The following is a 25,028-nucleotide window of genomic DNA, read 5'->3' on the forward strand; positions in this document are numbered from 1 at the left end:
AATTGTCTTAATGACTTAGAAAATTGTCAGTATGTTCAGTATGTCTGGCTTTAGACGTAGGAAATTTTTTGTTATTTTCGGTCTGGAAAGCAAGAAGTCTTCTGTATGTTTGCATGTTCGGTTTCGCAATAGTCAATGTGTTCGGTTTTAAACGGAAAAAAATTGTCAGTGTGTTCAGTTTCAAACATCAGAATTTGTCGGTAAATCCTGGATAACATTTGTTTTTTTATGAAAAGTATGCACATTTTTTGAGACCTTTTCTTAGACTCGTTGAAAAAGATTGAACAAATTTGAAATTTATATAATTTTTTTGTAGATGATTTCAGATTCACAAAGGTAACATAATTAATGAAAAATTATTTAGATTAAGTCCATTAAATCACATTTACAGTTGTGATAGAGTTTTGATATGCTTGTGCGAAGAAAACTATATCAGTCGTTTCTTCATGATCTTTTGTGGTTTGAATCCAAACATACCAACGTTTTCCTGCGCTTGAAATCTGAACGTGTTGGCAATACCTCAGGAAAAACGTAAGGGCTTTCGTGGTTTTTGTATAACTAAAAACAAAAGTGCTGACAATTTTCTTGCCTTTACAATGAACAGTTTTTGGACTAGGCTTACTCGCTTGCAATCTCCTTCCAATACCTTTTGGGCTTCTATGAAGATAAGAGATGTAATTTGTAGTAGATAAGAGATAAGTTTATTGCAAAATATGTTTTTTGGTCATTGTTATTTTTGTTTGTAAATAATTTTTCTCAAATGAAGTCGGTTTTCTTTAATGCAGTTTTTTATTCTACCGACCGAATTATCGGCTGATACTTTTCTACCCTAAAAATGGGGTGAAAACGTAAAGCTCGATGAGCATTGAGTAGTTTAGTTGCCTTGGACTTTTATTAGTCTCTCTCTATGTGTAATATTTTTTTTCCCAAACGAAGTTTGAAGCAATTATATCAGTCCGGTTTGTCTTTTTTATGTGATTTTTTGCTTGACTGCCTTTTCTCAATTAACTTTTCGACCCCAAAGACGAGATAAAGAGGTAGCACCCATCGGGCATTAACTTCTCTTAGAGCCGTTCAGTTCACTAGTCTCCAATTATGCGATTCAGAGAAACCGTTTTGGAGATTTATTATTATGGCGCGAAGGGTGGTTCCTAGAGGTTGGCCCATCCCCCCAACCCTCTTCACTTCACCCCACAATCCCCACACCTGCACATCGTTCAGGCCGTAAGTGCCCCGTGCAGCCAAAGACCCCTTCCCCGCCTTTAACCACCCCCCCCCCCCCCACTGTTGCCCCCATCAGCCCCCTCCCCCAGTGCATCCCCCCGCTGCGCTCACCTCATGCCCCTTCAATTAGGCTAAAGCTAGCCTCACTTAACTGTAGCAAGCTTCTGATGAAGGCAACTGCTTGCCGCTCGTTTGAGAGAAACTCGCCCGACGTTAGTCGGTTATGTTTTATGTCTTTTGATCATCGACGCTGCTGAGAACACATTAAATTGTGAATTGTGCTGCACATAGCAATTTTTCAGGGTTGAGACACCCTTACTTCAACATCCCTTCCCCCAGTCGGGCTTCTCTGCGCTGCTTATGGCTATTATTGACAAAGCAAGCAACTCGCAGGTCGATGGGGATAAATTCGACAAACATTTTTCCATGATATTTGCCAGAAATTAGGATATATTAAACAAAAGTGACGGAAGGACGTAAATTGGTATTGGAATAACTTCCTACATTACTTCTGTCAATAATTTCCTACATCACTTCCCCCTTTAAATAACTTCCTATATTACTTCTCTTTAAATAATTTCCTGCATCACTTCTCCTTTAAATAATTTCCTACATTACTTCCCCCTTTAAATAACTTCCTACATTACATAAAAACTTTACGAATGAAAACTTTTTCAAACAATAAGTGGCAAACAGTTTTTCTGAAAATTATTTTATTTTCGGAGAAAATTGTTTGCAGTTTGTGTGCAATTATTTCCATTTGCAGTCTATGTAATGACCTCTATAACATTCGGTCAATTGACATGCCCGTACTTAACGCCAAGTCAATATCAGTACTGTGCAAGTTTAATTATAAGCCTAGTTAGCAGTACTGATTCTGAGCTATGGTCATAACACATTTTAGACTTGTCAGTCTTGCGCAAGTCTTGGCCAAGACATGGTAAGTTTTAATCCATGTCTTGAAAATTCTTAAAACTTGGCCAAGACTAGGCCAAGACTTGGTAGTCAAAAATAGCCAAAAAACATCAGGAATAGCCACGAAAACATCAAAAATAACGTACCGGGGGTGCATAGCGTACTGGTTGGAGAGGGGCACAATTAATATATGTACCCCCTCCCCCCAGAATAGTGGTCACATTTGAAGGTTGAGTAATATGAGCGCAGTTAGAGTTTAAAGCGCGTGATACGCTAGTTAAGTGAAAGACAAACAGTCGGTGATCTTTGTATGCGGGGGCACTGATCACTCAGGGGCTCATATGGAAAATATCTGGAAAATGATCTTTCAAAAACTGATGAAAATGGCTAAGAACCGGCTGAAAACCCAATAATATTGCTTACTCAGACCCTCGGGGTGCTTATTGATACTTTGAATGGCTTTGTGTTGTTTTCAGAGCACCCAAGGAATGTGGCGAAAAATGAACCCCGAATTGGTGGCACAATACAATTTTTTTTGGAATTCAAAATTTTCGCTCGAAATTTTTCGAAATGTTGGTTTTGGCTTTGGAATCAAATTGCAAGTGTTACCCAAGTCTTGTCAGACCTGTAAGATTAGAATTAAGACTTTACTAGTACCGAAAAATAGTAAAAGAGTTGCATTTAAAATTGCTTATTACTGAGTGTACTTGCTTTAACATCAATTGTTCTTCAATAATGAGTCTGTTGTTCATATTCCTGTGGTACTTAATCTTTTATTGGCATAAGTGACGAATCGTCTAATGGTGCATAAATTTCTCAAGCCAAAAATTCTATTCTATTTGCTTGTTTTAAACTTTTCGACTCTAATCTGTCGCAAAATTTTTGCTGAAATTTTGATTGGAAGCTGAAAGTTTTCGTTGGAAGCTGAAGATATAATACTGACCGAATGAAACAAAATAGTTTTTTAAACATTTCAAGCGTATTGAATGACTAAGTTTGTAATGTTTGTTTTTTTCTTCTCAAACAAGGCTGTAGATCTTTTTAATGATTATATCTTTTTGTATGCTTGATCATAGCTCAATTTGGGTCTGGACCAAAACCTGGGTTTTATCGTCTGGACAATTTGACTTGTCATCAAATGTACGGTGATGAAGTAGCTCTGCTTTATAGCTTGACCTTACGAGACTGAATTTCACACTAAAAACAGATATAGGAGAGAACCAAGCGAACGCGCTCTCCTTTCTTGCTGTTAACTTTAGAATGAACTGCTCTCAATATCGAGTTTTGATCATCTAAATTTTTCCAATAATACTATTTATCCTTTCAGTCAGAAGGTCGCTTGTCAGACAGCTGTGCACTGAAGGTCCTGAGAGAAACTACAGCTCTCTTCGGTCACGAGCCTAACCTGCTTGAAGTTGAGGCACCTGTCATCATATGCGGAGATATCCATGGCCAGTACTATGATCTGCTCAAGCTCCTCTCAATTGGAGGATCGGCAAGTGTGAACAGATACCTGTTCCTGGGGGATTACGTGGACAGAGGCATGTTCAGTATTGAATGTGTATTGCTTCTCTATGCGATGAAATTAGCTTATCCAAGGAATTTACTGATGCTTAGAGGTTAGAAGAGAATTTGCGCAAATATATTGCTGATTGAGCTATACGTCTCGATTTGGCCAGTTTTGATAAACATGGTCAGTAATATTGTATAAAAATGTATGCATGGTTTCGGATCCCTCATTTTAGCACGAAAAGGGTACCAAAACAACTGATATCAGGATTAGAGCTAAACTGATAACATCTCTCGCGTCCACTATATTGAAGGGTCAAACATTTTTTCTAAATATTGCTAATTTTTATTGTTTTTGCCAATGTATCTTTTGTGCCAACACGGTGGCCCCTAGTTTGTTTCGGTCTTGAGTATATGTTTAAATAAATTCTCGGATGTTGGTGACAGAGCAAATCAGTACTGCATCAATCCAAAAATATTCTGTTTTTCCTGGAAAGCCATTACTCTGTTCATGTCCTATTCTTACACTGCCTATTCTTCTGCCTATTTAGACTGCCAATTCTCTAATTTCGATTAAAACAAGCTGCAAGGAAAACAATTTTTTTCGCCCACCTCACGCCTACAAGGTTTGCTTTATGTGCGAATCGAACTTCCGCAAATGTCATTGTAGTTTCTGAAACGCTTGGAAAACGTGACCGCGATTACACAACAATTTTCTTTCTTCCATTTTACCCAATGCCAATTTACCCAATGCTGTTTTTCCCAATCTAAAATTACCCAAAGTTTTATGATCAATTAGTTCTACTATCCGATGTTCAGTTGTGATAGTGTCGTATCAAGTTCCACGGGCCTTTTAATTATAAAATCGGCTAAATAGTTGCTCTGGTAATTGTTAACAAAATAGTAAACTTAATTTTTCATTGGCTGAAATGCAGGTTGGGTATAATAGGATGGGGTAAAATGGCATTGAGTAACATAGAATTGAGTACATTGTCCTGAGACCCGTGGCCACTACTCTAAATTTGTCGTAATTACCTACAAGCTAGCTTTAAATATAAAGAGGGCGTATACTACTATCGTAATTACCAGTTATAAGCTTAGAAAGTATGACATTTTGCTGTTCAGACTTAGTTTTGGAGCATGAGTAATTTTCGCCTGGATCAGCTAAATGACCTCAATTAAATCATACTGAAGATAAACTGGGCATAAAGAAACTTAAAATACACTAATTGTGTATTGTTTCAGAACTGAATTGGGTTTTAACTTGTGAAATGTACTGTTTCAGCGCTGAAATGCTCTGAGACTCAGGTCCGGGTTATTAATGAGAAAAACAATTGTCCCCGACCAATGGGTCTTGAGATATTTTTGAAAAATGGCAAAACAAAGTTTGGCGGAAAATACTAAAATGCGGAAAGATTTGGGATGCTTTTACAGATGCTTTTTTGCCCCATTCCCGGTTGTCTTTTCTCAATCATAAATTTTTTATTCTAGCTGTAGCATTGTTCTTGCAAATATCTAAACCGACAAGTTGAAGACTTGCTTTATTGCGGTTCCTAAAAATTTATTTAAATAGCTGCTAGCGTGATTAGATAGCTACCCCTTCCAGAAAAGGTTTAAACTTGAAGGCACATCACAGACACGTACGGTGACCACTGTACACTTTTTTGCTTCAAAAATCGTGTTTTCAAAATATTTTTCCATTGAGCAAAAGTAAACTCCTGTGACAGCTGGGTTTGAGATATTTATTTAAAAAACGATTTGTAGCGATTCGGCGGAAAATTGCACAGACAAAATCAGGGAGTTCAATATTGTTTTTTATCTTCATTTTACTGCCCGAAGACCTGCCGGCAAAAAAATTGTTTGATCTCTTATCTTTAAAAATGAGCAAATTTAGTCAGAATTTTGTTGACAAAAACACTTCATTTGGTTTAATGACAGAATGTTCTATCATATGAAGAAAATGCCCATTGGTTGACTCTAATGGTAACTCATATTGCACTGAAACATAACCTATCATTCGGCTCACTGTACCTTGAGACTACAGTTACCCCTAATATATATTAAAAATTAAGTATTACCAGTCATGATATAAACTTGAATTCTCATCGGTAAAAAATTGGGTCAAAATCTAAACATCGTGAAATTTGGTAGGTAACCACGAATGTCGGCACTTGACGAAAGTTTTCACATTCAAAGACGAGTGTCTAGCCAAGTACAACGACATCATCTACAAGACATGCATGGAATCATTCGATGCACTTCCATTGGCAGCCATTGTGAACAAACAGTTCTTCTGTGTCCATGGGGGACTGAGTCCCAGAATCAAGAGAGTCTCCGAGATACACAAGATTGACAGGTTCAAGGAACCAAACAGACGAGGTCAGAAAAGCATCATACTAGAAATAGTAGTCGATAAGACCAAAAAATATAATGACTAATTATTTGCTCTCGAAGAAGATTGAAGTAATTATTGTGAATTTGTTGGGTTTTTTATGCTAAATTTTTGCTCGCCCATTTTGACATTTTGAGTGACTTTTCGCCCTTGAGTTTTTCATTTTGCATGATTTAAATTTCTCTCTTGTTTACACGTGTCAGAAGCTGAACAAGGAAAATTGCGCGAAAATAGGTGTAACTTTGATTTCTATTAGTGGTTATAGTGGTAAATAATAAATACTAATGACGTCATTTGAAGCCCACTTAGTGAATTTACTGATAGCCGCAAAGCGATAGCAAAGGCTATTATTGGCCTTCTTTTGGTTTTTACAATTCAAAGAATTTGAATTGTATTGGGGCGCTGTTTTAAGATCTGTTCACACATTTTCATGAATTTTGAAGTCAAATTGGAGTGGTGATTTTGGTCACGCCGAAACAGGAAATGGAGCGAAAAAGCGAGTGGTTTTGCGGCGTGAATTTTTTTCGCTCTAATTTTAAAGTAGAGTGAGAAAGCGGTGTTTTGTCGATTTTGTGGCATTCACAGCTCATTCTGGACCTAGTTTTTTGTTATAATCAAAATTACATATCTCACTAGTGGTTTTTTGTTCTCCCTAGCAGCATTTTGACATTGATTTTCTTTTTTTTTAATCTGATTTTTTTTAGAAATGGTTTTCCCAATTCACTCATTGTCCGTTCTAGACTTAGTTGTTTGTTAAGTCAATGAAAATTCTTTGAATTGTACGACAGGACATGTCCTGCTATGTTTTTTATTACGTCAACAGATTTTTTGTTGCGACCATATGATGTCACAATCACCACTAAAAATCAGCTTCATTTTTAACTCTTTTCGTGACGTCAATTCTTAACTCTTAGTTCTTTTTACTTTAATTCAAACAGATAAGGTCAATTTGGTGTGTGTCACGATAACGGAAGGGTATTTAAGGGCAGCTTATTGAATCAGCAATAACTCAAACATATTCTTAAACTGCATCAGCTCAGCATTTAAAGAAAAATTGGTATGTTTTTAACCATATTTTTGAGACTGCGAAACAGAATGCAACAGGTTCGAGCTCCGACTAGTCGTTCGAGAGCAATTCTTCCTATGTTAGTCGGTTATATTTAATTGCTCTCAAAAAAAGTTTGTAGCAATTATAATAGTCCTGTAGTCTTTGTTAATGCAATTTTCCGCTTGACCAGTTTTTGCTCAGAACCATTTTATTATTTGTCCTCCATAACGGGATAAACAGTTAGTCCTCTTAAAAACAACAGTTAAACGACATTGGCGTTTGTTTTGCTGCTCTTACTAAAAGAAAAAGTGGGCGACAAGATTTCAATTTTTAACTTTCACTTTTAATAGAGTTTTTATAGAGCCATTTGATGCACCTTAGTGAACTTAATGGCAGAATACAATGTAGCAGGCCAATATATCTTCAAAAAACTGCCGAAAAACAGGTTTCTACTTCTATCAAACAATATCAAACACCTATTTTCGCGCAATTTTCCTTGTTCAGCTTCTGACACGTGTAAACAAGAGAGAAATTTAAATCATGCAAAATGAAAAACTCAAGGGCGAAAAGTCACTCAAAATGTCAAAATGGGCGAGCAATTGTTTGATAGAAGTAGAAATTTGATGTGGAACAAATAAAATCAAGAAAAGCGTCTGACCTCAGTTAATTTTTGCTGTTATAGAATGAATACTGGGACAAAATCGTCGTAAGAAAACTACCACCATAACAACGGTTGAAAAAAGCGAATCGCAAATATTCCCAGCTGATACAACCACAGTAAAAATTGGTCACAAGTAAGTAGTGCTAAGAAAATTGGCAGACCAGACGGTCAGATGACAAAATTAAATGAGAAACCAAGCCTTCTAATTGACGAAAAACCTCATTTGTCGATAACTCACGTGTTTGTTGGACAGATATCTTTGCTTTTTGGTTAGTTGGGGCTTTCACTGTTGGGGCTTTCACTTGCTTCTCTTTGGCGTCAAACCTTTTGCTGGGAAAAGAAGGAAGGTGTAAACACAGATAGACGCGATTTAAAACGCTATTAACCGAAACTATTCCTCATTTCACAAATTTAATAGCCGTGTCCTCAATTCTAGGCGGCTATTATAGCGCTCCGAAGTTTTTACAATTCAAAGAACTTGAATTGTATTGGGACGCTGTCTTTTTTCAAAGATCTGTTCACACATTTTTATGATTTTTGAAATCTAATTGGAGTGGTGATTTTGGTCACGCCGAAACAGGAAATGGAGCGAAAAAGCGAGTTGTTTTGCGGCGTGAATTTTTTTCGCTCTAATTTTAAAGTAGAGAAAAAATGGTGTTTGAACAAAAATTCGGTTTCTCGGTAGTGGTTTTTTGTTCACATGCGGCAATTTCACTCTGATGTTTACTGTTTTTTTCGATTTTTTCGATCGGATTTTTTTCTAAATAGTTTTCCCAATCCATTCACAGCTCATCAACATTACATATCTCACTAGTGGTTTTTTAGTCTCCCTAACAGCATTTTGACATTGATTTTCTGTTTTGTTTTTTTCATCTGATTTTTTTAGGAATGGTTTTCCCAATTCACTCATTGTCCGTTCTAGGTCTAGTTGTTTGTTAAGTCAATGAAAATTCTTTGAATTGTACGTCAGGACTTGTCCTGCTATGTTTTTTTACTTCGTCTAACAGATTTTTTTTTCGTCTTGCCGTGACTTCTTAAAATTGACTTTTTCAATGACTTGCCCCACTAAAAAATGACTTCTGAGCTCACTTATGGAACTTTGAATTTTATGAACATTTACTTATTAAAGTTCAATAGTGTGCATCTAAGTAGTGCCAAACATATGCCCTAATTCTTGAATATTAGAGTCTGCAGTTTTTGATTTGGAATATTAATTTTGGGATCTTTTCCGTTTGTGCCCCCAGTACGTTATGCGCCCCCAGTTACAGAGCACTTGCCATTACATAGTAAGTCATTATGTTAAAAATATTGCACGTGCATCTGAGGGGTGCAAATAATATGCGCCCACTGAGCTGAGCGAGCACAAACGGAAAAGATCTTATTTTTGAAAAGCCCTATCAAGGCTTTCGCCTTATAGAGCTTATGTGTCTCATAAAAATGACAGTCCGAAGCTAACCCAAAAAGTCTAGTGGTCTATTAAAGGACTCGTGGTCGATCTGTCTATTTTACTTCTATATTTGTTTCAATTCATGTAACGCCACAAGCGTTTATCGCGGCCACTTTCCTCCTCAAAAACGGGATAAACAAGTAGCGCCCAGCGGGCATTAAGTGATCTTAGAGCGTTTTAGCTCTGTTTCAGCTCAAACTGTTTTGGAGACTTATATTTTTACTTATGGTGTGAAGGGCGGTTCTTAGAGGTTGAGGTCTCCCCCACTGTTGACTCGCCACTATTGCCCCCACCCCCCCCCCCCCCCCCACACCGCGCTTTTGCCCCAACACCAGTGTTGCCCTCCACCCCCCATCAGACCTCGGTGCACCCTCCACGAATTTTAGCATTTTTTTCACAAAACGTGCAACTTTTTTCATCTTTTGAAATTTAATTTTCCCTATTCAGGTCTTTCCAGACCCCGGGGACAGAAAGCCTCCTAAGATGATTGATAATAAGTCACTGACACTTTTTTATTGGCCATGGAAAAGTTTTTCAAATTTTAATTTAATAAGTTTCAGCAATTTTCTGATAAAACTTGCTTTTTTCAAATTCTTTTCTGAAAGTTTTTCTCGTTTTTTAGATTTTTCAGCCTCAACAGCCAAGAAACCTCCTCTAGGGTTTGAAAGTAGGTTACTGTATAATTTCTAGGTTAAATGGAACTTCTTGCAAGATTTTTTATCCCCATTTTTAGCATATTTGACACTTTTTGCCATTTTTTTTTCAATTATTTGACATTTAGCCATTATTCAGGCTTTTTTGAGCCTCAAGGATCCGAAAACTTCATTTAGGGTATAATAATAAGTTACTGGAAAATTGTTGTTGGTCATTGATTAATTTTCAAATATTTAATATCACAATTTTTAATATTTTTTTAAACTTGTAATTTTTTTAAGTTTTTTAAAAATTTTGTCATTTGGGTTTGATAATATGTTTCCGGATTATTTTTAGATGTACTGGATCGTTTGTCAAGATCTTATTCTCACGAATTTAAGCAGTTTTTGAAAAAAAATTGTAATTTTTTCATGTTTTTTGATTTTTTTCCGGCAGCAGAGAACCTGTGACCTCCTCCAAGGTAAAAAGCTGCTGCGTAGTTTCTAGAGTTAATGGGCTGGTGATCGACATTTTTTATTTCTCCAGTTTTAATAATTTTTGGATGAAATTTAAAATTTTCAAATTTTTGTAAAATTTTTGTTCCAAATGTATGGATCTTTATGAGCCTGTGAAACTAGTTCAGTTTTGGAACAGGGATACCAGATAGTCTCATGAGACAATGAAATGGTTTTGATGATTTTAATTTCTTGAATTTTAGCAAGACTTTGTTCACATTTCTTACTCTTTTCAAATTTTTTGAATTTTTTTGTCCTTCTCTGAGTTTAACGATCATTACTGGCCAACAAAAATTCTCAAGTCTTGCAGATGGGTTACTTAACTTACCTCCAGAGAAAAAAATAAATTTGAACGTTTCGCTGCGAATTCTGGAAGCTTTTTTTTAATTTTGCAAATTTTTAAAATATCAGTTTTTTATTTGATTTGTTTACTAACAAGGCTAGAAAACTAAAGGTTGCAGAATCGAATCAAGCTAAAGCGAGCCTCACTAAACCGTGGCTAGCTACTAACGAATCCAACCGCTCGCCATTCGTTTGAGAGCAATTCGCCCGACGTTATTCGGGTAAGTCATGTTTTTTGTTCACATGAAGGCATTCACTATAGCTCAAAAGGTGAAAGCAGTTGAGGGTTTTCATCCGCCATTTTCTTGCGTTTCCTACCCCAGATTTGACTCTTGTTAATTTATTTCAAGCAAAGTTGACAGAAGTTACTGGTAAGTCAAAATGAGAACTACGCGAAAATTGATTTCATATTTTAATGACATTTTTTAGTTCCATCAAAACTTCGATACGGAACTGAAAAAAATGTCATTAAAATATGAAATCAATTTTGGCGTAGTTCTCAATTTGAGTCTTACCAGTAACATCTGTCAAATTTGTTTGAGGGCAATTCACAAGAGTCAATTCTAGGAAAGAAAACGCATGAAAATAGCGATTGCAAACCCTCAACCGTGCCGCTTTGGAGCTAAAATAAATGCCATCATATGATTGAATGGTGAAAAAAAACAAAGCAGACGAAATAGTCCTAAGGAAACAGACAAGTTGGCCCAAAAAAATAGTCGATCGATTTAAACATGAACACCAATTAAAAAAACAGGTGACATCAATCGGATTGTATGCCAATAAACGAAATTGTAAAATCGTAATTCATATCAATTGAAAACACTGCAGTCAGAAGACTAATTAAAATATTATTTTCGCTAAATAATCGCGGTCGATATTTGCGAGCATTTCAATATTTATCTGTCTATACGCAATATTAACCGAGAGGTTTGCCCACCAAACAAAATTGTATAAGAAATTTAGACTATAAACGACTGTAAAATGCGAACAGATGTTAATTCATAAACTGTGATCGTCCAATTTATTACGATATTTCGTAAGCGGAGAGAAATACTGCTGCGTTTTAAATTGAATAGCACATTAAATCGCATTTATCTGTGTGTACACCCCAACCCCGCCCCTTTTCCCAGCACTAGGTTTGACGGCACTGAGAAGCAAAGTGAAAGCCCGCCCAACTGACCACAGAGCGAAGATAACTGTCCAACAAACTCGCGATTTATCCACAAATGAGATTTTGTTCATCATTTAGAATGCTTAGTTTCTCATTTGGTTTTGTCATCTGACCACCTGGTCTACATTTTTTCTGTGATTGTATCAGCTGGGATTATTTTTCTATTCGAGATTGTTTTGTATGGGACTAGTTTGTTTAAGACGGATTTGTCCTAACAGAGATTGAATATCAGCAAAATTTAACTGACGACAGACGCTTTTCTTGAATTCATTGGCTCTACATCAAATTATTGTTAGATAAAAGTAAGACGGCAAGCAATTCCTGCTGCAATATTTTATTTCATTTTTATAATTGAATGGGAAAAATAAATTTGTCAGGTGATGCGATGACGGACATGCTGTGGTCTGACCCCACGAAAACATACGGAAATGAGACAACCACAGAGCAGTACATCTTCAATAGTTCCAGACAAATCTCTTATTTCTACACATACAATGCAGTCTGTGAATTCCTTAAAGACAATGATCTCATTTGTGTTATAAGGTGAGTCTTCTCGAATTATCAATAGCACATTTTAACGAAAACTTTAATCCAGAATGTCACTGTTTTTCATTACCCGGGCCGAGATGTCAATGCTAAACAAAAGAGGTAAAACTATATAAGATTGGCGGTGAATGCGTTGAATTTATGTAAAATCTGCGCTTGATGGTAGATTTACATAATTTTGCGTTTTTAAGCGTAGATCTTACATAATTTTGCGTCGAATTTAGCGTTGATTTTACATAAATTTGCGCTTGGTTAAGCGTTGATCTTACGTAAACCTGTGTTTCCAAACGTAGATCTTACATAAATTTGCGTTTCGAAGCATAAATCTTACAATTTTTAGCGTTGATCTTACATAAATTTGCGCTAAATTTAGCGTTGATTTCACAGAGCTCATAAAGTATGTTGTTCATAAGATAATTAAAGTACGATGGCACAGTGGTAGAAGAGACGACAAGCACGGAAGAGGTCAGGATTTCGAGTCGCATAAACAGAGCTCTATGTGTTGACTTTTGACGTTTTGGAAGATTTACGCTTAGAAACGCTCAATTCAGCGCATTCACAGCAAATTATGCACGAAAATTGCGATATTTACTGATTTCTCAACGCTAGTTATCACTTATCTTACATAATCTTGGCGCCATTCCTCGGCCCGGGTATGATCTTTGAGATTAGGTTTGTAATCGTGTGTGGATATTAGTGACAGTAACCGAAACTAGCTCAAAGTTGCTTCAGACATGGAAATATCCCTTTCATTTATCCGCTTGCCTGCTTTTGACCAAGCGTGAACAACATTGATACGTGTTCATAGTAATTATTCACGCTCATGGTCACTGTTGTCAACACCATCTCTGTTACCATTTAATACAGTATGTAATTTCAATGATAGTTAAGGAGGAGGTGCCAATTAGACCAAAATAAAAGAAGAAGGTATAATTTGTAATTAATTTCAGAAACGTCTCGCGTAGTACCTATTGCGGATTAAGACAACAATGAGAGGTTTTGCAACTACCTCAGCTTACAAGAATGAATAAGTTCTTGGGTGGAATGGGACTCAAAGAGTTACTAAATAAATTATAGCAATTTTTTTAGGCTGAAGTGTTTTCTTGGTAACTAACGACGGTCTTTTCATACCCAAATAAGTGAACTATGGTCTTTTCTTAGGTCGGCTCTCATCTGCGGTATTTGCTTGGTTTTGATTAGGTTAATATTAACAGGTCATATTGTATTCGATCATCCGGTAAAATTCGACCAAAACCGGTAAAATTTCGGACATCTTTTGATCTTCAGCCAGTGTTATTACTGGATGAGCTTGCCACCCTCTTTCCATCTTAACATTTTGCCACCATATTGAGTTAAACCTCAAAGAAGGTTGAGATCAATAATCTCGTTGCGGGCATACTGATAGCAATGAAATGTAGTGGTCTTTTGAAGTCGAATCATCTCAGCGCATTTCATTTCAAAACAAATCCAAATTATTTCTGATTATAGCTTCATAAAATGCTCTATGAAAAAAATTAGAAAATCCCTATCATAAAGTGAGTTTAAAAAAGTGAAAAAAAATCATAATAATGTTATTAAACTTAAAACTTTTAAACAGCAGGATAGGAAGGCTGGAAAAAGTAGACCTTTTCATTGTAGGTATGTTCATTTTGTAACCGGTTGAAGCTTGTAATGTTATTTGTTGGTCAGAGGTCACGAGGCACAGGATGCAGGGTACAGGATGTACAAGCAGAGTAAGCACTCTAAGTTCCCCTCTCTCATCACAATCTTCTCAGCACCCAACTACTGCGAGACATACGGCAACAAAGCTGTTGTACTCTGCTATGAGAGTGGAAACCTCAATCTGAAGGTATCCTTTTACCATAAAACAATAATTCACAATAAAACCACATTATTGCAGCTGAACAACACAACGATGGCACCACCTCAACCCGGGTCGAGGTGTCACCGCTAAAAATCGCGAAAAAGATGTAAGATTTGCGGTGAATTTGAGTCAAAGTGTAAGATTTGCGTTCAATGCGATGAATGCGGTGAATAAAACCTTTTAAACGGTGAATTTTTTCACCGCTTAAGCAGTGAACGAAAATTTTTCACCGCTACCAGCAGAATGCGGTGAAAAAAAAATTTTCAGGGCCACCAGCAGAATGCGGTGAAAAAAAAATTTTTCAACGCTAAAATTGCAAATCTTACAAATATTCACCGCGCTAATTTCAACGCTTATCTTAAATTCACAGCAAAAAGCATTGCAGGAAGTGACAGTTGGCGCAGTGGAATAAGAAGTTGTAAACATGCAAGAGGTGAGAGGTCGAACCCATGTACGGCAGCTTCTTTTTTGTAAGAAATCCGGTGAATGCGGTGAAAAAACTTTTCACCGCATTCAACGCTAAAAGATGCGGGCGCTTTGCGATGAAAAAAGTTCTTTTTTTTTCACCGCGATTCAACGCTAATCTTACATTATTTTTTGACGAAACCTCGACCCGGGAAAGGCAGCTAATATAAAATATTTAATATAGTGAAATCTGTTGCTCACTTTTTGATACGAATTCGAAAACTGAACATGAAAGCATGCTTCATTTCTTTTTTATCAATGATAGCTCCACGATCTAAGACAGACCCCATTTGAGCTCTTTTTACAGCCTTAAGGGTTTTATAGAGAAAGCTGTTTGTTTCTGCTCACGAAGCAGGCTTGCTTAAATCTAAGAGAATATTTGCCTCTTATAAGAGAGTATTTGGTAAATACTGACAGTGAGCTTCAGTTGTAACGACAATACAAATATATGTTGCGGAGTCAATATTATACACGTGGTATAAAATACACAGGAGACTGATGAAATCGTAAAAGCATTCGCTGTTTAAAAGAGAATATAGGGTCTTCTCAATCTATGATTAGTGGAGAATTTACAGAATAGATTCCTGTCTGCGCAATACAACCAAAAACAAATTTTTAACATAATAAAGTCCTCTCTGTGCATATATGAATTGCAATTTTCAACAGTATAATTTTCAGCAGTTCAAACTTCCGTGTTGTATTACAGGCTGCACTCGAAAATAACGAAAATCTATGATTGGCATTTTGATGTGGTAATTTATTCGATCATCTTACAATAAAAACACTTGTGATTGAAATATAGGAAAGCTTACAAAAAACTTGCAAGAGATCCTATCAGACAAGATCATGCACCAACTTCCATCTTTTTTGTAACACTCCTGGAGATTTTTTTCACTTAAGTGCACGAAACTTGAAAGCTTTTATATTGCTCTCGATAAATCGATTCAATTATTGTAAATGTGTATTTCTTTTTCAATGCAGAATTTTTGCTCGAATTTTTGAAAACCATGAACCGAATTGCGACCAAATTTGTCTTGAACGTCCAAGCTCCGCCAAAGGCCGCCACAACCCTCGCCCCTCCTTCGTTTTTGTGCTCTCCCATTGAAATCAGCCTACCTCTGCTTTAAATAGCTAAAACCAAAATCAAGATTTCACTTGGGGTTCATGATTAATCAATTACTTCTGTCATTTTACAATTTCAGTTAAATTATCTGTTTCTAACTACCCTTGAGAAAACAAGAGCGGCCTTCTGTATATTTGGGAGGATTAGCACAATGAGATATTGCAAGTGTATTCAGCATGGCATGGCTACAACAAGAGACTTGCTTACCAATTCAAGCAGGCTGCGCTCACGCTCTGAATGTAAACGTCGTTAGGAATATGTTAAAAAAATTCTCGATCACTGAACACAATTTTCGCAAAACTGAAGAAAACTGACATATTAACTAACATGCAATTGTAAAAAAGAACGCATCAATTATATTGAAAATTGTGTATCAATTTCAGTTTGTGTTTTCAGTTTTTCTCGCTTTTCTGGCTGTTTGGATTTTAATGTATGTCTATTCAGCTCAAAGTTTTATTTTCATTTCTTTAGTCCAAATGAACACCCAGGTCGAGGTGTGCGTTAATGATCAGACAATTAAAAACGCACAGGGGGGGTAAAGCGCGTTTTTGATTACATGGACGAGCGTCATAATAAAGTCTGCCTACATGAACGAGCTTCCTAGTCAAAGTCTGCCTAAATTCTGATCATTAACGAGCTAAAGTCTGATCATTAACGAGCTAAAGTCTGATCATTAACGAGCTAAATTCTGGTCATTAACGAGTTAAATTCTGATCATTAACGAGCTAAAGTCTGATCATTAACGAGCTAAAGTCTGATCATTAACGAGCAAAAGTATGTATAAAATGGCAATAACATTGTCGGAAAATTATCTCAAGTCTGTTTAAAAAAACTGACTTTGTTGAGATTTTTCCAGTATGTTCTGGGCGTGTTTCCCTCCTCCTTTCTCATCCGGGCTGGGGACCGGCTACGGCGGAGTTACAAACAAACAACTATAGGAGATTTTGAGCAGAGCATTCGGTAAAAAAAAACCGGGCACAAACTCTATCTCCAAACAAAACTAGACAAAATTAAATAAAATAACAGCAGAAATTTAAACAATATAGCAATAACATTGTCGGAAAATTATCTCAAGTCTGTTTAAAAAAACTGACTTTGTTGAGATTTTTCCAGTATGTTCTGGGTGTGTTTCCCTCCTCCTTTCTCATCCGGGCTGGGGACCGGCTACGGCGGAGTTACAAACAAACAACTATAGAAGATTTTAAGCAGAGCATTCGGTTAAAAAAACAGGGCTCAAACTCTATCTCCAAACAAAAGTAAACAAAATTAAACAAAGCAGAGCAAAAATATGTATAAAAAAAGGATTTTGAGCGCGAAATCTGACAACGTGTTAAGTACTTTTTCTCAGACCAGCTAGAACAAAAATTCTTTCTCATTTAGAACCTATTTTGGACTTTCCCACTCCTAAGTAGTCTCTCAATTGATTTGAATATGTCCTTCACTATATGGAAAAACAATATTTGTTAAACTCTGTAAAGATAGTATTTTGAGCGCGAAATCTGACAACGTTTTAAGTACCTTTTTCTCAGACCAGCTAGAACAAAAATTCCTTCTCCTTTACAACCTATTTGAACTTTCCCACTTCTAAGTAGGCCCCTAATTGATTTGAATGAGTCCTTCACTATATGGAAAAACACTATTAGTTAAACTCTGTAAAGATAGTATTTTGAGCGCGAAATCTGACAACGTGTTAAGTACTTTTTTCTCAGACAAGCTAGAACAAAAATTCATTCTCCTTTAGAATCTATTTGGACTTTCACACTCCTAAGTAGGCCCTTAATTGATTTGAGTGAGTCCTTCACTATATGGAAAAACACTTTGTTAAACTGTGTAAAGATAGTATTTTGAGCGCGAAATCTGACAACGTGTTAAGTACTTTTTTCTCAGACCAGCTAGAACAAAAAATTCTTCTCCTTTAGAACCTATTTGGACTTTCCCACTCCTAAGTAGGCTCTCAATTGATTTGAATAAGTCCTTCAATATATGGAAAAACACTATTTGTTAAACTCTGTAAAGATTGTATTTTGAGCGTGAAATCTGACAACGTGTTAAGTACTTTTCTCAGACCAGCTAGAACAAAAATTTCTTCTCCTTGAGAACCTATTTGGACTTTACCACTCCTAAGTAGGCTCTCAATTGATTTGAATAAGTCCTTCACTATATGGAAAAACAGTATTTGTTAATATCTGTAAAGATAGTATTTTGAGCGAGAAATCTGACAACGTGTTAAGTACTTTTTTCTCAGACCAGCTAGAACAAAAATTCCTTCTCTTTTGGAATCTATTTGGACTTTCCCACTCCTAAGTAGGCTTTCAATTGATTTGAATAAGTCCTTCATTATATGGAAAAACACTATTTGTTAAACTGTGTAAAGATAGTATTTTGAGCGCGAAATCTGACAACGTGTTAAGAACTTTTTTCTCAGACCAGCTGGAACAAAAATTTCTTCCCCTTTAGAACCTATTAGGACTTTCCCACTCCTAAGTAGGCTCTCAATTGAATTGAATAAGTCCTTCACTATATGGAAAAACACTATCTGTTAAACTCTGTAAAGATAGTATTTTGAACGCGAAATCTGACAACGTGTTAAGAACTTTTTTCTCAGACCAGCTAGAACAAAAATCCCTTCTCCTTTACAACTTATTTGGACTTTCCCACTCCTAAGTAGGCTCTCAATTGAATTGAATAAGTCCTTCACTATATGGAAAAACACTATCTGTTAAACTCTGTAAAGATAGTATTTTGAGCGCGAAATCTGACAACGTGTTAAGTACTTTTTTCTCAGACCAGCCAGAACAACAATTCGTTCTCCTTTAGAACCTATCTGGACTTTCCCACTCCTAAGTAGGCTCTCAATTGATTTGAAAAAGTCCTTCACTATAAGGAAAAACACTATTTGTTAAACTGTGTAAAGATTGTATTTTGAGCGCGAAATCTGACAACGTGTTTAGAACTTTTTTCTCAGACCAGTTAGAACAAAAATTGCTTCTCCTTTAGAACCAATTTGGACTTTCCCACTCCTAAGTAGGCTCTCAATTGATTTGAATAAGTCCTTCACTATATGGAAAAACACTATTTGTTAAACTGTAAAAAGATAGTATTTTGAGCGCGAAATCTGACAACGTGTTAAGAACTTTTTTCTCAGACCAGCTAGAACAAAAATCCTTTCTCCTTTAGAACTTATTTGGACTTTCCCACTCCTAAGTAGGCTCCCAATTGATTTGAATAAGTCCTTCACTATATGGAAAAACACTATTTGTTAAACTGTGTAAAGATAGTATTTTGAGCGCGAAATCTGACAACGTGTTAAGAAATTTTTTCTCAGACCAGCTAGAACAAAAATTCTTTCTCCTTTAGAACCTATTTGGACTTTCCCACTCCTAAGTAGGCTCTCAATTGATTTGAATAAGTCCTTCACTATATGGAAAAACACTATTTGTTAAACTCTGTAAAGATAGTATTTTGAGCGCGAAATCTGACAACGTGTTAAGAACTTTTTTCTCAGACCAGCTAGAACAAAAAGTCTTTCTCCTTTAGAACCTATTTGGACTTTCCCACTCCTAAATAGGCTCCCAATTGATTTGAATAGGTCCTTCACTATATGGAAAAACACTATTTGTTAAACTGTGTAAAGATAGTATTTTGAGCGCGAAATCTGACAACGTGTTAAGAACTTTTTTCTCAGACCAGCTAGAACAAATATTCTTTCTCCTTTAGAACCTATTTGGACTTTCCCACTCCTAAGTAGGCTCTCAATTGATTTGAATAAGTACTTCACTATATGGAAAAACGCTATTTGTTAAACTCTGTAAAGATAGTATTTTGAGCGCGAAATCTGACAACGTGTTAAGTACTTTTTTCTCAGACCAGCTAGAACAAAAATTCTTTCTCCTTTAGAACCTATTTGGACTTTCCCACTCCTAAGTAGGCTCCCAATTGATTTGAATAAGTCCTTCACTATATGGAAAAACACTATTTGTTAAACTCTGTAAAGATAGTATTTTGAGCGCGAAATCTGACAACGTGTTAAGAAATTTTTTCTCAGACCAGCTAGAACAAAAATTCTTTCTCCTTTAGAACCTATTTGGACTTTCCCACTCCTAAGTAGGCCCTTAATTGATTTGAATGTGTCCTTAACTATATGGAAAAACACTTTGTTAAACTGTGTAAAGATAGTATTTTGAGCGCGAAATCTGACAACGTGTTAAGAACTTTTTTCTCAGACCAGCTAGAACAAAAATTCATTCTCCTTTAGAACCTATTTGGACTTTCCCACTCCTAAGTAGGCTCTCAATTGAATTGAATAAGTCCTTCACTATATGGAAAAACACTATCTGTTAAACTGTAAAGATAGTATTTTGAGCGCGAAATCTGACATCGTGTTAGGTAATTTTTTCTCAGACCAGCTAGAACAAAATTTCCTTCTCCTTTAGAACCTAATTGGACTTTCCTACTCCTAAGTAGGCCCTCAATTGATTTGAATAAGTCCTTCACTATACGGAAAAACACTATTTGTTGAACTGTGTAAAGATAGTATTTTGAGCGCGAAATCTGACAACGTGTTAAGAACTTTTTTCTCAGACCAGCTAGAACAAAAAATCCCTTATCCTTTATAACCTATTTGGAATTTCCCACTCCTAAGTAGGCTCTCAATTGATTTGAATAGGTCCTTCACTATATGGAAAAACACTATTTGTTAAACTCTGTAAAGATAGTATTTTGAGCGCGAAATCTGACAACGTGTTAAGTACTTTTTTCTCAGACCAGCTTGAACAAAAATTCCCTCTCCTTTAGAACCTATTTTGGACTTTCCCACTCTTTAGTAGGCCCTCAATTGATTTGAATAAGTCCTTCACTATATTGAAAAACACTATTTGTTAAACTCTGTAAAGATAGTATTTTGAGCGCGAAATCTGACAACGTGTTAAGTACTTTTTTCTCAGGCCAGCTAGAACAAAAATCCCTTCTCCTTTACAACTTATTTGGACTTTCACACTGCTAAGTAGGCTCTCAATTGAATTGAATAAGTCCTTCACTATATGGAAAAACACCATCTGTTAAACTGTAAAGATAGTATTTTGAGCGCGAAATCTGACAACGTGTTAAGTAATTTTTTTCTCAGACCAGCTAGAACAAAAATTCCTTCTCCTTAAGAACCTATTTGCACTTTCCCACTCCTTAGTAGGCTCTCAATTGATTTGAAATGGTCCTTCACTATATGGAAAAACACTATTTGTTAAACTGTGTAAAGATAGTATTTTGAGCGCGAAATCTGACAACGTGTCAAGAAATTTTTCTCTGACCAGCTAGAACAAAAATTTCTTCTCCTTTAGAACCAATTTGGACTTTCCCACTCTTTAGTAGGCCCTCAATTGATTTGAATAAGTCCTTCACTATATTGAAATACACTATTTGTTAAACTCTGTAAAGATAGTATTTTGAGCGCGAAATCTGACAACGTGTTAAAAACTTTTTTCTCAGGCCAGCTAGAACAAAAATCCCTTCTCCTTTACAACTTATTTGGACTTTCACACTGCTAAGTAGGCTCTCAATTGAATTGAATAAGTCCTTCACTATATGGAAAAACACCATCTGTTAAACTGTAAAGATAGTATTTTGAGCGCGAAATCTGACAACGTGTTAAGTAATTTTTTTCTCAGACCAGCTAGAACAAAAATTCCTTCTCCTTAAGAACCTATTTGCACTTTCCCACTCCTTAGTAGGCTCTCAATTGATTTGAAATGGTCCTTCACTATATGGAAAAACACTATTTGTTAAACTGTGTAAAGATAGTATTTTGAGCGCGAAATCTGACAACGTGTTAAGAAATTTTTCTCTGACCAGCTAGAACAAAAATTTCTTCTCCTTTAGAACCAATTTGGACTTTCCCACTCCTAAGTAGGCTCTGAATTGATTTGAATAAGTCCTTCACTATATGGAAAAACACTATTTGTTAAACTGTGTAAAGATAGTATTTTGAGCGCGAAATCTGACAACGTGTTAAGAACTTTTTTCTCAGACCAGCTAGAACAAAAATTCATTCTCCTTTAGAACCTATTTGGACTTTCCCACTCCTAAGTAGGCTCTCAATTGATTTGAATAAGTCCTTCACTATATGGAAAAACACTATTTAATAAACTCTGTAAAGATTGTATTTTGAGCGCGAAATCTGACAACGTTTTAAGTACTTTTTTCTCAGACCAGCTAGAACAAAAATTCCTTCTCCTTTGAAACCTATTTGGACTTTCCCACTTCTAAGTAGGCTCTCAATTGAATTGAATAAGTCCTTCACTATATGGAAAAACACTATCTGTTAAACTGTAAAGATAGTATTTTGAGCGCGAAATCTGACATCGTGTTAGGTAATTTTTTCTCAGACCAGCTAGAACAAAATTTCCTTCTCCTTTAGAACCTAATTGGACTTTCCTACTCCTAAGTAGACCCTCAATTGATTTGAATAAGTCCTTCACTATACGGAAAAACACTATTTGTTGAACTGTGTAAAGATAGTATTTTGAGCGCGAAATCTGACAACGTGTTAAGAACTTTTTTCTCAGACCAGCTAGAACAAAAAATCCCTTATCCTTTATAACCTATTTGGAATTTCCCACTCCTAAGTAGGCTCTCAATTGATTTGAATAGGTCCTTCACTATATGGAAAAACACTATTTGTTAAACTCTGAAAAGATAGTATTTTGAGCGCGAAATCTGACAACGTGTTAAGTACTTTTTTCTCAGACCAGCTTGAACAAAAATTCCTTCTCCTTTAGAACTTATTTGGACTTTCCCACTCTTTAGTAGGCCCTCAATTGATTTGAATAAGTCCTTCACTATATTGAAAAACACTATTTGTTAAACTCTGTAAAGATAGTATTTTGAGCGCGAAATCTGACAACGTGTTAAGTACTTTTTTCTCAGGCCAGCTAGAACAAAAATCCCTTCTCCTTTACAACTTATTTGGACTTTCACACTGCTAAGTAGGCTCTCAATTGAATTGAATAAGTCCTTCACTATATGGAAAAACACCATCTGTTAAACTGTAAAGATAGTATTTTGAGCGCGAAATCTGACAACGTGTTAAGTAATTTTTTTCTCAGACCAGCTAGAACAAAAATTCCTTCTCCTTAAGAACCTATTTGCACTTTCCCACTCCTTAGTAGGCTCTCAATTGATTTGAAATGGTCCTTCACTATATGGAAAAACACTATTTGTTAAACTGTGTAAAGATAGTATTTTGAGCGCGAAATCTGACAACGTGTCAAGAAATTTTTCTCTGACCAGCTAGAACAAAAATTTCTTCTCCTTTAGAACCAATTTGGACTTTCCCACTCTTTAGTAGGCCCTCAATTGATTTGAATAAGTCCTTCACTATATTGAAAAACACTATTTGTTAAACTCTGTAAAGATAGTATTTTGAGCGCGAAATCTGACAACGTGGTAAGTACTTTTTTCTCAGACCAGCTAGAACAAAAATTCCTTCTCCCTTAGAACTTATTTGGACTTTCCCACTCCTAAGTAGGCTCTCAATTGAATTGAATAAGTCCTTCACTATATGGAAAAACACCATCTGTTAAACTGTAAAGATAGTATTTTGAGCGCGAAATCTGACAACGTGTTAAGTAATTTTTTTCTCAGACCAGCTAGAACAAAAATTCCTTCTCCTTAAGAACCTATTTGCACTTTCCCACTCCTTAGTAGGCTCTCAATTGATTTGAAATGGTCCTTCACTATATGGAAAAACACTATTTGTTAAACTGTGTAAAGATAGTATTTTGAGCGCGAAATCTGACAACGTGTCAAGAAATTTTTCTCTGACCAGCTAGAACAAAAATTTCTTCTCCTTTAGAACCAATTTGGACTTTCCCACTCTTTAGTAGGCCCTCAATTGATTTGAATAAGTCCTTCACTATATTGAAATACACTATTTGTTAAACTCTGTAAAGATAGTATTTTGAGCGCGAAATCTGACAACGTGTTAAAAACTTTTTTCTCAGGCCAGCTAGAACAAAAATCCCTTCTCCTTTACAACTTATTTGGACTTTCACACTGCTAAGTAGGCTCTCAATTGAATTGAATAAGTCCTTCACTATATGGAAAAACACCATCTGTTAAACTGTAAAGATAGTATTTTGAGCGCGAAATCTGACAACGTGTTAAGTAATTTTTTTCTCAGACCAGCTAAAACAAAAATTCCTTCTCCTTAAGAACCTATTTGCACTTTCCCACTCCTTAGTAGGCTCTCAATTGATTTGAAATGGTCCTTCACTATATGGAAAAACACTATTTGTTAAACTGTGTAAAGATAGTATTTTGAGCGCGAAATCTGACAACGTGTTAAGAAATTTTTCTCTGACCAGCTAGAACAAAAATTTCTTCTCCTTTAGAACCAATTTGGACTTTCCCACTCCTAAGTAGGCTCTGAATTGATTTGAATAAGTCCTTCACTATATGGAAAAACACTATTTGTTAAACTGTGTAAAGATAGTATTTTGAGCGCGAAATCTGACAACGTGTTAAGAACTTTTTTCTCAGACCAGCTAGAACAAAAATCCTTTCTCCTTTAGAACTTATTTGGACGTTACCACTCCTAAGTAGGCTCTCAATTGATTTGAATAGGTCCTTCACTAAATGGAAAAACACTATTTGTTAAACTTTTTAAAGATAGTATTTTGAGCGCGAAATCTGACAACGTGTTAAGTACTTTTTTCTCAGACCAGCTAGAACAAAAATTCCATGTCCTTTAGAACCTATTTGGACTTTCCCACTCCTAAGTAGGCTCTCAATTGATTTGAATAAGAACTTCACTATATTGAAAAACACTATTTGTTAAACTCTGTAAAGATAGTATTTTGAGCGCGAAATCTGACAACGTGTTAAGTGCTTCTTTCTCAGACCAGCTAGAACAAAAATTCCTTCTCCTTTAGAACCTATTTGGACTTTCCCACACCTAAGTAGGCTCTCAATTGATTTGAATAAGTCCTTCACTATATGGAAAAACACTATTTGTTAAACTGTGTAATGATAGTATTTTGAGCGCGAAATCTGAAGGCGTTTTAAGTACTTTTTTCTCAGACCACTTAGAACAAAAATTCTTTCTCCTTTAGAACCTATTTGGACTTTCCCACTCCTAAGTAGGCTCTCAATTGATTTGAATAAGTCCCTCACTATATGGA

At 35.9% G+C, this 25,028-nt stretch overlaps 1 protein-coding gene across 1 annotated transcript in view; it reads left to right on the forward strand.

The window, feature by feature from the left end:
* The window catches only part of LOC142336917 (protein phosphatase 3 catalytic subunit alpha-like), a 110,088-nt gene that overhangs the window by 8,403 nt on the left and 76,657 nt on the right, over positions 1-25,028 (forward strand). The window contains exons 4-7 of the mRNA XM_075385900.1: positions 3,467-3,758; positions 5,800-6,027; positions 12,235-12,400; positions 14,093-14,252. Of these exons, the coding sequence (XP_075242015.1) occupies positions 3,467-3,758; positions 5,800-6,027; positions 12,235-12,400; positions 14,093-14,252 (846 nt within the window). The remainder of the gene's footprint in view (positions 1-3,466; positions 3,759-5,799; positions 6,028-12,234; positions 12,401-14,092; positions 14,253-25,028) is intronic.

This window comes from Convolutriloba macropyga, chromosome 3, assembly GCF_964194025.1.
Source record: "Convolutriloba macropyga chromosome 3, txConMacr16.3, whole genome shotgun sequence".
Lineage (NCBI taxonomy): Eukaryota > Metazoa > Xenacoelomorpha > Acoela > Convolutidae > Convolutriloba > Convolutriloba macropyga.